General features: G+C 33.6%; 3 protein-coding genes across 4 annotated transcripts; 1 reads left to right on the top strand and 2 right to left on the bottom strand.

Moving 5' to 3' along the window:
• Window positions 1-208: 208 nt before the first annotated feature.
• Window positions 209-3,319, bottom strand: LOC112726284 (G-type lectin S-receptor-like serine/threonine-protein kinase SD2-2). The gene has a single exon (XM_025775616.3). The coding sequence runs from the start codon at window positions 3,074-3,076 to the stop codon at window positions 533-535; it is 2,544 nt and encodes an 847-aa protein (XP_025631401.1). The 5' UTR covers window positions 3,077-3,319; the 3' UTR covers window positions 209-532.
• A 4,868-nt stretch (window positions 3,320-8,187) lies between these two features.
• On the bottom strand, window positions 8,188-11,075 carry LOC112726285 (probable E3 ubiquitin-protein ligase RHB1A). Of its 2 annotated transcripts, none has more exons than XM_025775618.3 (5): window positions 10,820-11,075; window positions 10,060-10,237; window positions 9,040-9,418; window positions 8,821-8,927; window positions 8,188-8,678 (listed from the first exon to the last, which is right to left on the bottom strand). In XM_025775618.3, exons 2-5 carry the CDS (start codon window positions 10,120-10,122, stop codon window positions 8,649-8,651), a joined length of 579 nt encoding a protein of 192 aa, XP_025631403.1. In that variant the 5' UTR covers window positions 10,123-10,237; window positions 10,820-11,075; the 3' UTR covers window positions 8,188-8,648. The 2 variants fall into 2 exon arrangements, with proteins under 2 accessions (XP_025631403.1, XP_025631402.1); XM_025775617.3 differs by having other exon boundaries at window positions 8,821-8,930.
• A 404-nt stretch (window positions 11,076-11,479) lies between these two features.
• Window positions 11,480-14,652, top strand: LOC112726286 (uncharacterized). The gene is made up of 7 exons (XM_025775620.3): window positions 11,480-11,907; window positions 12,635-13,135; window positions 13,226-13,410; window positions 13,502-13,582; window positions 13,707-13,782; window positions 13,908-13,982; window positions 14,082-14,652. Exons 2-7 carry the CDS (start codon window positions 12,640-12,642, stop codon window positions 14,273-14,275), a joined length of 1,107 nt encoding a protein of 368 aa, XP_025631405.1. The 5' UTR covers window positions 11,480-11,907; window positions 12,635-12,639; the 3' UTR covers window positions 14,276-14,652.
• The last annotated feature ends 514 nt before the right edge of the window (window positions 14,653-15,166 follow it).

Here is a 15,166-nt window from a genome sequence, read left to right on the forward strand (position 1 = left end):
ACATCTACCTACACTTTTTGTATAAACTTTTCTTTTTATTTTATTAATATTTTTTTCCCTCTTTTGTACTTCTTTAAACATTAAATAAATTTTGCATTTTGCAACCCACAGTTCTTCTAGAATCTAGATACTAAAATGTAACACAAGCATCAAAATTGAGTCAAGATCATTGCTCTTATGTTACAATAAAATTACAAGTTGAAAATGATTTGACAAATTTAAAATCTCTGCTTATCTGCTCAATTGAAACAAGAAAATTTGAAACTATTACAGTATTACTACAATATATAATCTGGAAAATCCACTTCATGTTTCAGGATCCTAATCCCAAGCATTGTAAGATTCAATGAACAAAGTTAACTAACTAATTTACATCCACATCCCATTTTCTTTTTCAACTTTCTTCTTCCAATTCATCTCCTTAGGAAGTAACTAAAAAAACAAACAAGGAGGAAAAGGGAAAGAGATGAGGTATACTAACTTAAAATGCTATGATCTTGTTGGACTAATTAACAATTTACCATAACCTTTGTTATCTAACATCAACATTGACATTCACATCCATTGGGGAGGGAAATGCATCTCCAACATATGATTCTGAATCAGCAATTGACACTTCCAAGTTGCCGCCGGATAAGCCTCCGCCGGTGGAAATCTCATTGCCTGAATCAGACTTGACGCCTTGAAAGGACTCGCCGGTAACCAATGCTTGTAGCAAATTCGGCAGTGGAGGATCCCTAATTTCCACTAACCCTTTCAACATTTTCACCACCATATCCATTGTAGGCCTAATAGCTTCATCATCTTGAATGCACCAAACTGCTACCAAACTAACCCTTCTAGCCTCCTCAATGTTATATGCATCTCCAAGTTTCTTATCGATCACGGAGGCCACATTGCCGTCGATTATCTGCCGTGCCGCCCAAGGAGGAAAGAACCATCTCTCTCCCATCTCACAACCACTCTCTTTGCCTCTGTCACAACCACCAGCAGATGGCAGTGTCTCAATGTTTCGGCGACCACCAATTAGTTCAAGCAATGTCATTCCATAACTATAAACATCAGCCTTCGCAGTAATTGCCACCCCGGAAATCCACTCCGGAGCAACATACCCCCAAGTACCCCTCATGGTTGCCAACACCCTACTGAAATCCCTCCCCATGAGCTTTGCCAAACCGAAATCCGAAACCTTTGCATTGAAACCACTATCCAAAAGGATATTCTCAGGTTTGATATCACAATGTATAATGCAGTTCCTACACTCCTCATGTAAATATGCAATCCCTTTGGCTGTTCCAACTGCAACTCGAAATCTAACATCCCAGCTCAAACTAGGCCCTTCCCTGCGCAGATAAGCGCTCAATGCGCCATTTTGCATGAACTCATAAACCAAAAGCCTATGAGCATTCTCAGAACAAAAGCCTCTAAGCCTCACAAGATTAACATGCTGAATGTTCCCAATTGTCGAAACCTCGGCCCTGAACTCTTTCTCCCCACTCCCTGGCCTCTCCAACCTCTTCACAGCAACAAGAGTTGAATCACTCAATTCACCTTGAAATACAGTCCCAAATCCACCATGCCCAACTTTCTCCGAAAAACCCCTTGTTGCCAATTGAAGCTCCTTGTAAGAAAACATCCTCAAATTCAACATTTGAATAAATCTATCTTCCTCCTCCAACTCCTTCTTCCTCTTCTTCTTCACCAACACCAACAAAGTCACCACCACAACACCCAAAACTGCCACCGACCCAACAAGGACAGCAACAATCAAAACTTTACTATCCAAACCCTTCTCATTCCCATCTCTTGGCACCCTCACATACAAGGCACCACCACCATCACCAACACCAAGACCAACAGAACTCACATTCTGAAAATCAAACACTGAACCATAAAAGTTCTTACACAAACCACTCCCTTCACTAAAAGTTAACCCAACACACTCACAAGATCCCAAACATTTACTCTCACAAAAGCTCCTAGACTTAGCTTTCGAAAAATTCACACTACCAGATCCAAATTTCACCAACCCCATATCCTGAAAACCATCCCTTTTATCACAAGAATCCATTTTTTTACGAACACAACCCATAGTGTAATCCCCATTCCCCCAACCCACTTCATCAGAAGGCCCAAACCCATCAACACAAACACAAAGTTCAGAACTTTCATGACCTTTGCAAACTCCGAACCTCCCACAAAGCCCCCGAACCTGACAAACCTCAGGCTTGAACCAAAACTTGTTCCACGCACCAGCCTGCTTCCACCACGTGTACTGCTGAACCTGACCGTGAGGCTCCAAACGGAACATCGTCGGAACAAAGCCACTATCCGAAGTCGTCTCTGTGAACCCAAACGACGCAGCTGCAGTAAAAGGCTCCTCGAAATGGAACCGGTAAATGTACGGATTCGTCATCTCAGGAATTCCGGTGAAAAAATTACCGGTCCAGTTTCCGGTGGACCAGTACGAATCGGTGCCGTTGAAAACAAGCTCAAGCTCACCGTAATCCGGTGGTTTCAGCCGCAGAGAGTAAAGCCCCGGCGAAGGGTCCGTTTCGGTTTTCCACGAAACAAGAGATTGGGTTCGGGTCAAGTTCATACCCGGAAGCCACTTGTCAGTTGGTTCGTCGAAGCTCTGCCACAAAACGGTGCCATTTTCGGAAGAGAGAAGAACCAAGTTTCCATTTTCCAGTAACTGAACATTGCAAGAAGAAAAGGAAGGGCCTTTTGGAGTTGGGGTTTGCCATAGAGGTAGTGAGGTTTGGGGGTGAGTGAGGCTGAGGTGGCACGTGGTGGTGGTGTTGGTGAGCTGAAGGGTGGTATTGGTTTGGGTTGGGGAGGGTTGACGGCGGTTAGCGACCCAAATGAGGGTTTGTTTTGAGAGTGAAGCGTAGCGGATTGCGAGGTAGAAGTTGTTGGAAGATGGCAAGTTGAAGATTCCGAGTTCGAAGGTGTTGTTTGGGCTTCGGAGTGTGGTGCTTCCTTCTAGAATAATGGTGGTGGAAGAGGTTGCAATGGTGAAGGTTAGAATGCGTTGAAGGAAGAAGAAGAAGAAGAGAGTGTAAGAGAGTGGCATGTTTTTTTGTGGGGGTTGGGAGAGTGAAGAGAAGGTGTTTGTGTTTTTGTCAGTGAGAAAGAAAGAGAGAGAAAGTATGTGTGTTTTGGTGGCAGTAAAAAGGTGACATTATTATTAGCAAACAATAGATTGTGGTGGCGTTGATTTTGTCGTTTTCTTAGTTGTTTCTCTGTGTTATGTTATCTTCTTACCAGTTTTATGAAGTGTTACTACCATGGGAAATTGGATTTGCATTACTATGTTTGAAGTTTCAAGTTACTACTACCTTACAAATTCTCATGGTACTCATTACTCAAGTGGAATCATTTATGAGCTACTACATATTAGGTTCAATTTAAGCTTGATTTAGAAAAAGTACACACATTATTTAGTTTTGTATGTAGGAAATAAATAAATAAATATATATATATATATATATATATATATATATATATATATATATATATATATATATATATATACTTAGTTTTGCTATTTTTAAAAAGTTATAGATAATTTTAAAAATATTAAAATTCACATATAAAGATTGTTAGTTGAGACTGTTAGATAATAATTTAGTCAAGGTGAAAACTCATATGAAGTTGACTTTACGTGAAGTTGATATCTAAGAGCCGTTAATTGAAAATTTAGTCAAATCAGTTAAATTATCTAACGACTCTCAAGTTTCAACTTTACGTGAAGTCGACTACACTTAAATTTTTATCTTTAGTCAAACATATCAAATTATTTAACAGTTTTTAATTAATAATTTTACATTCAGATAATTGCACGTAAATTTTTACTTATTTAAAATTAGTTTATATTTATCAAAAGTAAAAAAATTTAATTTCATTTTAAATATAAACAAGATGAAAATCCAAAAGCAAGGGTGTGCCTTTTAAATTGTAACTACTTGGTTATAAAACTCAACATAAATTAAGATTACAATGTTGAGTGATTTTTTTTTCCATACTTTTTCTATAATTTGTATTTTTTCTCTCTCTCTCTCTCTTTCAATAATGTATACTTTTTTTAGATACACATAAATAATTTTGAGATAGAATTTAAAATCACCCACATACTCAAACTCTTGCTATTACTTAGGTTGGACCAACATGTCTTTGGTTAGCATTTTTTTAGTAATTTAATTAAGTTCTTGTCAACAACTCAAATAAAACAATTTCTATTCTTCAAAAAAGTGTGAGCCATAAATATATGTTGTAAATGTCATAAAAACTTCTTGTTTTGGTTAATCTTTGTTGAAAACGAATCTTACTAAAACAATGTTAAAAAACATAATTAAGAGCTGCAATCATCGCTTCCAAATGATTCCTTCATTTAGGCAAGCTTATCCTCAAAATCTAAATTAAAGTCAAAATTATATTCTCAAATCTTGTTTAGTAGGTGCGAATGATCAAAGCTTTGAATAATAGTATTGAGTAGCGGGGATTAAATAATTAAGTAACAAATATAGTAGGTTTACGGTTAGATCAATGATCACAATAATATTAAATATACAATTTTATTTGATAATATTTGTATCATGTAAGAATTAAATAAAAAAGTTTAAATTAGAAGAATTTGATTGAAACTTTTATACAACATATATGCTTAATTAAAATTTTATTATAAATTGAAAATTTTAATCGGAAAATTGAATAAAATAAAATAAAAAAAATCTCTAACTTAATTAAACCGGAAAGAAAAAATATCTAAAATGGCTGTGGTAAACCTATAAATTCTAATTTTAGAGCTTTATTTATTTATTTATCTAATTTAATTTATTTATTTGGTAAAAAGACAAGTTGGAGAATGAGAGTGAAAGGTGGTGGTAGACAACTGTTTCTGATATCCACTCAACCAAGGTTTTTTTTTTTTTTAAATATTTTTCAACGTAAGGCATGGGAAAAAAATAATTATTAAACGGTAAAAATTTAAGTGCAGTCGAATTCATATAAAATTGATAGTTGAGAGCAATTAAATAATTTGATTGATTTGACTAAATTTTCATCTAATAACTTTCGATTATTAATTTCACGTGAAATCGACTGCACCTGAGTTTTCACCAATTCGCCGTATTAAATTATATAATTCTTTTTTAACTCTTTTACGACAACAGCAAAGGGCCAAAAGGTATCTCATATCTTTAAAATTCAATAATTTATGAACTTAAAAAGGTAGAAATAATTAGAGCATGCAGAAAAAAAAAAACTGGGACCATGGAAATCAGGAAAAAGCAGCAATTGAATAATTGACAAAACTTTTATGAAACCAAACTAAGAAAAACAGTCTCTTATTCTTATATATATTCATATTCAGAAGCGTGTCAATAATTAATTGGTTGCAATTTATTTACGCTATACGATTTAATTTAACTAGACTCTTCTAAAATAAACTTTATGTTTAGCCACAAAAATGCAATAACTTTATGTTTATCTTTAAAATATATCACCTTGTTAAAAAAAATTGTATTTTTTTCTTTTCTTCTTTTTAGTTTTTATTTACAATGTGGCGTTAAATTTAAAAAATAACAAAATGAATAAGTATTTATTTTGAAAATTAGACTTTTATTTTACATTACCGAAAAATTATAAAAAATAAATAATTTCAAAAAACAAAATCATGCTATCTAATAATATAATAGTCTTTATAAATATAAAATAATTTTCACGTAAAAAATATTAAAAATTTTCAAAATTTATTATTATTTTCAGTTATTATGTAATTATTAATTTAACTTTTTTATTTAATTTTTTAATCTAATAATTTAATAATATATTTTATCATATATTTTTAAATATTAATAATTAATTAATAACTAAAAACAAAAAATTCTAATAACCGTATAATATTCCTCCACTCGGATAAAAAAAATTTGAAGCCACAACTCTAGGACTTTATAAAAATATTAGCAGGTCTCTGTCCCTTTTAATTTTGGGGAATAGAAAAATAGTTGGATAGTAGAAACGTGAGCTGTCTTAAAGTGCAACGTCTATTTAGTATATATCATATAGTAAGCATTATTTTTATGTGTGACATCATCATATCATATATTTATCTTGAAATATATACATACAGCCTACGTTTTATTAAATTAAGAAATAATAAACAAAAATATATATCCACTGTATGTTAAAATAATTTGCTCTAAGCCACCCACTTTTTTTTCAAAAATCATTGTGTTGTTTATGCCTTGAAAAATAAAACAATATCAACAGCAATAGCAAGCTTTGTAGGGTGTAGTTTATTACGTTTAGTTTAAATTCTTAATCTCATTTTTATAATATAGTGCATGAAACATTTCAATACAAAATCTAATATAATTGTATAATATATTTTCAAAATTAACTTCAATTTGCTTTACTTTGATTGAAATTATTGTAGTTTTACCAACCAATTCTTCCTTCGAATTCATGCTTATTGGTAGGAATCTGACTTTAATTTCTAAAGTGTAATCTGAATTTCAGAAGATAAAACGAATAATTATATATATATAGTCAATTAATTACTATAATAAGATGCAGCCAAGGAATAATTACTATCATATATTCATGTCTCTATGGCTGCTCATTCCAGCTATCATATTAATTAGTTGGTATGGGTTAGCTAGGTTAGGGTTAGGGTTAGACTCATGCACTTTGATTGAATATATTATCTCACTATCCTTTTATTAATATAGTTTTTTTTTTGTTTAAAATCTTTGTTTAAAGTATTTGACTTCTATTGTCCAAAAATTTGATTAATCTAATTTAAAATTTGTTGATGATGACATTAGGTAACAAAATATAAAAAGCTAAGAAGAAATTTTGCTGTTGTTTAGCATGCTTATCAATCAATTAGAATATTTTGAGTGCAACATCATCATGAAGAGGGTCTTCATTGACTACAATTGCTACTCTTTTCTATCTTGCTACTTTTGCTTAACCAATAATAATTAAGGAAAAGTTATAAGATATAATTTTTCTCAAGATTTGAAACCTAACCTGTGGGCTGTGGTTAGAGTTTACAATGCTAGTGACAAATTAGTATTATTAAAGCAATTATTAGGGGAACATATTAAGAGCATGCTTGGAAACATTAAAAAAAAAAGACTTTTTTTTGAAAAAAAATATTTTGCTATAAATTAATCACATTTAGGTAAAATTTTGAAAATAGATTATAATTGAAATTAACAAGTTTAAATTAAAAAAAACTTATAAATAAAAGCAATATTTTGAAACTTATGATTATAAACAAAGCTTATTATTTTTGAATTGCAATGATTTTATGAATTTAATCTCAACTATCAAATATCAAATAATATAAACAATCATTTTATACCCATTTTTTAATTATACTAGTTGAGAATAATTTTTTCGTAAATTTCAAACACAATATATTATCCTAAAACCACTTTTTAGCTAAGTATCTAAATATAAGTTAATTTTCACATAATCAATTATTTAAAAAAATTAATACAAACAAGAATTACTAAAATAAATATAATTTTAATTTTAAACATTTTCAAACTCAGTCTAAATAATGCCGTTAAATCCACTATACTCCTAACTAAAATAGTTTTTTCATAATATTTGAGGGAAAATGTGTATCACACTATCACCTACTGACATTGAAAATAATGTGTCATTGTTTGACCATCATTTTCATAAATACCATGTGAAATTAATTAATCTGAGTAAAGAGAAATTATTGGTCCTTCCAAATGTTTATTATTGATTTATTGCTTACTTCAATCATATTACTCTTGAATCTAATAACAAGATTTTTTTCCATTATTAATCATCTCACCATGTTTACTATATTAACTAAAAATGGCATCAAAATCCATAACTATATATATATCAATGTCCCACATAGCCAAATGACATTCTCTTCCTTATCTCATATTTTTTTTTTTTTAATTTGTCACTGTCATTTTTTATAGAAATATTTATTTACATTGATAAAAAATTGCCAATAATTCATAGTCAGATAAATTAATAAAAAGATTAAGTGACATTAATTAAAAACAGGAATCAAACAGAATATAATATTATAGATACAAATATCAAATGCCTTAGAAAATCTCTTGGAAAAGGTAAGGAAATATTAATGGTGGCATGGTGCATGTTGACATGATTTAGCTATTAGCATGCTTAAAAATCTCAAGTGAAATTATAGACTATAGACTATAAAAACAACAACAATAAATTTGATCCTTAAAAAAAAAAAGTATAATATAACATATACATTGAAAATGTGAAGCAAACTTGATTTATAAAATCTATACATCTTTCTTTTTTGTTTCCTTTTTCCCCTTTTTCTGCAGCATAGAGAAACAACAAACAAACAAATATGAACAAATTTGTACAACAAAGATCCAAACATTAGGGAATTGCAGTGAGAGATGCATCCATGCATGCAATTTGGTGTAGCATTCTGTCAAAAACTCTTCATTCATTCTTCTTCTTCTTCTGATAGATTGTGTGATCACTAGAACAATGACTTCTTAAAATTGCATGATGAATTGAAAAATGAATTCACTTATCAAACAATGAGTTTCATATATCTTCCATTGCATTTAGCAGAAATTTTTTCTTGTAAACCAATCGAACTAATCCAGTGGCTGGTCAAAGATCATCTCCTGCAAACATTAGATAACAGCATTTAGGACATAAACTTGCTCAGATAGATTGAATCTTATGTTCGACAATAGCCGAAAATCCAAAGGATTCGGATGCGTTTTTCATGTAGTTATTGATGACTTGACACGAAAGAAACCAAACCTGATCACATATGGGACACGAGTCGCTTCTTTCCATCCACTCGAGAATGCATGACAGGTGAAAGTGGTGGTCGCATTTCGTCAGTGTTTTGGGATTCTCAGCATCATCTTCTGCAGCGAAAAATGAAAAAATCAACTGAAAAGGTTACAGAGAAGGAGAGTTGGAACATCCTGATCTGTTCACTAAAACAACACAATCTAGCCGAGTTAGCAATTATACCTTCTAGACAAATTGGACATACATCCTCTTCTTCTGTCACCAATGCATGAGATTCATTTGATTTTAAAGGTTCCGGCTTCCTTGGAGACAAGGGTGCCGATTTAGGTTGAGCTTTACAATCTGATTCTTCAAGATCTTCACATGTAACTAAAATTTCGAAACTACTACCACTAATGGTTTCTCTACCTGACTCGGAATCTGTTGATGCAGGACCTCTCAGGACAGTATCATACGGTAGAGGCGCAGGAGGCGACTGGTAAGTATCTGGTATGGATGATTCCAAGTTCAAGCCGATGAGCAGTCCGGTGGTGAGTGAAGCAGCTGTCCCATTACCGTCGTTAGAGGTTAGAGACTCGCGCTCTTCCAAAGCTGGCGAACACTGCAAACAGGATACCTTTCAGATTACATAGATTTGTTCACACATATCAAGCAATCATCTAAATAATTAATGTACGGAAAATGTTGCGGCGTTTTAAGGTAATTAGAAATAGGAAAGCATAGGTATTATCTGGCAAGAGCTAGAGTTGTAAATTGCATAGAATCTGCCATTAACAATTTTGCTTAAGCTCCAAACAAATTTTATGCAAGTTGCAATATGCTAATGAAGTTTCTCCCTTACAGAAACCATTTCGAAGGATTCAGCATAGTGTTGAATATGAAATAATTTAAACTTTCCTTCGATGACCAGTAAAATCTAAGATTATAGAAGTAACATATTTACTTGATTGAACTTGAACCATTAAAATGACTTCGATTATGTTCGACTTTATTAAAGGGTTTCTAACTTCTAATTGGTTTCATCAAAGAGGATAAACCCCATACTGAATGAATCTTCAAGGCTTCAAGTTGATATTCAATAATTTCTTACTTAAATTTTACTTTTTGTCAAAATCGCTTTTAAAATGAATTGCCAAACATATATCACTTTACCTCAAAATTCATTCCAACTAAATCAATTCTACCAAAAACAGAACTAAACACACAGAACTACAGATTAAGAGAGCACAAAAATTTACTAACATAGTAATACACCGGCGTTCCGTGAAGATGAGGTTTTCTGGCAGAACAACAGCAACCTCCCATTTTTCCAGCAGTTCGCTTCGGTTATTTAGTTCAACTGACCAATGATACTCTCATCCTCTTCTGTTACTTGGAATTTATGGAGAATTAGATAATATCAAACTCTATGCATCCATTTCTGCAACCACAAATAAAAAAGAGAGGATCAATTGGTCATTTTCACACTAGAAATGAACTTCAACAAGCCATGACATGAATGGAAGCTAGAAAATTATGCAAGATAACATAAAGTGATCAAATTCAATTAATTACAAAGTTATGATAACCAATACCTTCAATTCAGATTTCAGAAACAAAATTACATCATTACAAGTTACATAAGGACTTAAAGAACATGATTAAAGATACTATTCAATAGATGCAAAAGGAAAAAAAAATTCACAGCTTCATGCCTATACTTCAGGTTCAACCAAACTCATCAACCCAGTTGTAGAATACTATAATTAGCATAAAAAATATAACTTTTTCACATAACAAACAATCTACACAATCAATAAGAAGCAAAAAGGAAACAGGAAACAGGAAACAGAAGTAATCAAATTAAGTCCAAACCAGCCCAGAATTCATCATTCACCAGTCACGCAACTAAACATGCCAAACTGAGTGAACTGTTTCAATGAAAATTGGGAGCATAAACCCTAATTTGATGAAAGGGGAAAAGGGGTAGTGAATTAGCAGTTACAGTTCATAAAAAAACTACCTTTATGGAAAATAGAGAAGTGTTGGAATTGGGTTCCGAGAAAAGGAGAGATTTTTTTAGGGAAGGATGGTGATTTTTGTGCACTGGGAAGAAAAGAAACCTTTGATTCAGTGCAAAATTTGATGTTGGTTGAATATTGTTGATTTTGTTGTAGTTGAGGTTGTTGCAGAGTATGTAGTGAGAGAAAGGTTTGTCTTTTGTTGGAACTTGGAAGTGTGCAAGTAGAACTAGAAAGTACAGAAACAAAAGTCAACTCAAGTCTCAAGTTGTTCATTCACCTCTCAACCATGGTCTGAAAACCGGACCGGTTCAACTGCAAACTGATGGTATTAATGGTCCGATTAAAAATATAACACCCTTACTATTAGAATATTATCATGATATTACTAATGATAAAACCGTAAAAGTACTACTTGTGTTTTCTGTATTATCCATTTATGTATTTTAGGAGCCTTTAAAAATCCAGCTCAAAACGCTTTTTTTTTTTCTAGAAACATATAAATACATAATACATACTTATAAGTTATATCTTTTATTTATCTCAATAAAATCAATAATTACTACAATCTAATAGCTACATCAATTGACATGACATGAATAAAATACATCAAGTATACTTTAATATATATATATATAGTATACATATAACAAATAATTTCTATTTCAAGTCACCAAAAAAAATAATTCCTATTTCTCTATACAAAATTTATAACAATACCGTAAAATCGGTGGAGAACCGCTGAGCCGACCGAAAACCTGCCGATTGGACCGGACTAGAAACGGTTCAAAGAAAACGGCGTCGTTTTTGGCTTAAACGGTTAAACAACCATGCTCTCTTCAGTCTTCACATCTCACATCTTCAAGCTGCAGAACTCTGAATCACTCCCACTTCTCCAACCTAGCTGCTGCCGCCGGCGGTCCGTCGATCCACTGCCGCCGCCCGTCCGTCGAGTTCGGCCGCCGTCCATCCGTGTAGCCACTGCCCCCAAGTCTCCAGCCCCTGCTCTCTTCTTCCGCGAGCTCTCGGCCCATCCGTCGTCTGGTCGGCGTCGTCCGTCAATCAACAGTCTGTCGGCGTCGTCTTCAAGGTCAGTGGCTCGGTCGCTTGTTCTTTGTTTTTTTGTTTTTACTTTTTTCTGCTCTGTGGTTCGAAGCTTGTGGATTTGTGGTTGTGTTTTTAATTTTTGGTGAACGATTACTTGCTTATTGATTCGCTTTGGTTCTGCTATGCTGCTGTTTTGTGATTTTATTACTTTAATTTACTGATTATTGATTTGCTCACTGCTGGTGTTTTGTGTTTTCATTGATTGATTATTGATTAAGAGATGTGTTGCTTTTTTTTTTTTTTTTTTGACTTAATTGTGCTTGGATTAATTGGATGCTCAGTCAGTGTTCTTGGTTGATTGGCTTTGCTCACTGCTTGATGATAAATTTTAACTCTATTACTGGCTTGTTCTTGACTGTCAAACACTTCTTAAAAAGAACCTCATCTATGTATTCTTAAGTAATACCTACGAGCAAAAATTCTTGAAAACAACTGAACTGTTTAAAAAATAATAATAAATATTTATAAAAATATCTTCATATAAATAGTTAAATATAATATGATATTCTAGTGTTTCTTTGATTAGGGTTCTTCGGATCATTATGATATGATATTCTAGTGGTTTTTGAACTTTGAATTAAGATTTACTCTTTTCTAAAAAAAAAACTCTGTAGGAAGTTGGAACCTTCGTTGCTATTTGTGATCGTGCGTTTTGATAATTGATACATTGTTTCTGTGGGGATATGGTTTGATTATCCTGTTGCTTGCAGTGAATATGAATCGACGTGGAGGAGGAGGGTTTGGTGGTGGTGCTGGTGGTGGTAGGGATCCATTCTTTGATTTTGGTGGTGACCCTTTTGGTGGTGGTTTTGGAGGAGGGTTTGGTCCCTTTGGACCTCCTGGAAGCTTAATTTCGAGCTTCTTTGGGGGAAGGGACCCTTTTGATGACCCTTTCTTCAGAAGTCCTTTTGGTGGAGGCATGTTTGGTTCTAGCCCCTTTGGTGCTGCCCCTGCTGGATTCCCTAGGTTCCCTTTCTCCCAGGATATGCATCCAGCTGGGTTTCTTGACCAGCATCAGGCTCAGGCTCAGGCTCCGGCTCCCGAGTCTAGCGCGCGAAGGGGGCCTATCATTGAGGAATTGAAATCTGATGATGATGATGATGAGAGTGGGGATGTGAAAGACGGAAACAAGGCAAAGAAAGAGAATCCACGAAAGCATGGCAGGTCGAGCAGTGAGCCCTTCATTGAACATCCAAACGGAGGAATTGAAGGTAATGGGAAGCTGTTGGTTGGTACTTTTGCTTTTTCTCTTCCTGAAATCAGATGGTTGGTTTGTTCATGCTAAAAGTTTATATTAACAGGGAAGAAAAGCAGACACCTGCAGGCTAGGAATGAGTACAACAATGAATTCAACAACAGATTCAATGTGGCTAGGGCTGAACCTCAAACTCACAGCTTCTGCTTCCAGAGCTCAACCGTACACTATGGTGGTGCTAATGGAACATACTATACTTCGTCAACGACAAGGAGGACCGGCAGTGATGGGGTGAGCATTTAGAATCTGGTTAAATAACTCTCTACTCTCTAGAGTGAATTAGTGTATTGTTGGTTTTCTGATGCCATCTTCAATATATTAGGTGACATTTGAAGAGGCCAAAGAAGCTGATAGTTCTACAAGGGAAGCTTCTCACAGAGTTTCCAGAGGCATTCATGGCAAGGTATTCATATACTATTTCTTTGGTATCATATTAATAATATTGGATTAAGTTGCTTCGGTTATAGCTGTGTATTTGTAATTGCCCTGCTTATTAAATTTATTTCACTTGGTCTGGTACTTCATAGGGACATTCCCTTTCAAGAAAACTTAATTCGGATGGTAGAGTGGACAGCATGCAGACCTTGCACAATCTGAATGAAGGTATATCTTGGATTCAATATTCATGATTTCGATGGTGTGATGTCTACTGTAGCAGTTCCATACTTCCATGCCCTTCTATGTTAATGTTACTGAAGGATTTGTGTTGTTAATTTGTCATCTTGTAGATGAACTTGCTGGCTTTGAAGATGATTGGAAACAAAAAGGTCAAAAGTATTTGCCTGAATGGACTGGGAATATTGGTCAGTTGCCGAATATTCTTTTTGTTACTTAAGGGCGGGGATGATTAATCTCTAGAATATATCATCTTATCTTTAATTTGTTTCTCTTTTCTGTTTTAGGAGCTCTTGATAACCAGCAAACTGCACAGGCCAGGCAGGTTGGGTGGGCTCTCCCTTCTTCGGCGCATGGCCATCCTGCTCAAACAATGTCTGAAGCTCAAGATAGAACAGGCTCTTCTCGCACACAGGAGAGAGCAAGGATAGATTCCGGTGAGAGGAGCGCATCTCATCCACGGGGACGGGGCAGAAACTAAGGCATCTTGTTGCTTTCAAGGTGTCAAGTCTGGTATCCCCTCGTCAATGTACTTCCATATTATGTCCCTGTTGTTTCTTCTTCTAACCCCTTCCCTTATAGAGGTCTATGATGATTTTGGCGGGGTTATAATCCTTGGTTGAGTGGGTTTTCCCATTTGGATTTGTGATGGTGATGCTAAGAGTCTGAGACTTGCACATTAGGAGCTGATTGAATTACAAACCAGTAGTTAATGGTTTATATTTGTTGGTATTCATGCCTCATGTTGTATAATTACTGGTATGCATTACAAACCAGTAATTAATATGTATTATTAATTATTATTAAAATATTATCTAAAATAATTTATATAATTAAAAATGTTAAAAATATGAAAAAGTAAGTTTGTATATTAATAATTTACTATTAATAAAATATCAATGTTTATTAAAAAATCATAATAAGTCATAACAGGACTTAAGGAGGCCCACACGTTTTAGTGGGACTTAGACACTTAGTTAGTAGACTCCCAAAACAAAATAATTATGACCATAATAATAAAGGAAAATACCACCAATTTTCTTTTCTATTTTTTATTTTTCGAGAATCATTGAATCTCCACCAAAAAGGCAAAAAGTACATGCATATTTTAAAAGGAACTGACATGTTAAATAGACAATAAGCATACAAAGGGGAAAAAATGCCAATTATGTTTCAAACAACTATTTTTATATAGGGAATGGATTAGGAATCAAAAAACTTTTTTCTCCTTGTTTGGATCGAAAATATATATACCAATGATTTAAAAAAAATTCATGTAATTTCGTTTGTGACCAAATAATTATTCTTTATCTTTTTATTTGTATTGAAAATCCTTTTTATCCAAGATGGATATTTAAGAAACTGAAATTCA

The sequence above is a fragment of the Arachis hypogaea genome, chromosome 12 (genome assembly GCF_003086295.3).
Source record: "Arachis hypogaea cultivar Tifrunner chromosome 12, arahy.Tifrunner.gnm2.J5K5, whole genome shotgun sequence".
Classification (NCBI taxonomy): domain Eukaryota; kingdom Viridiplantae; phylum Streptophyta; class Magnoliopsida; order Fabales; family Fabaceae; genus Arachis; species Arachis hypogaea.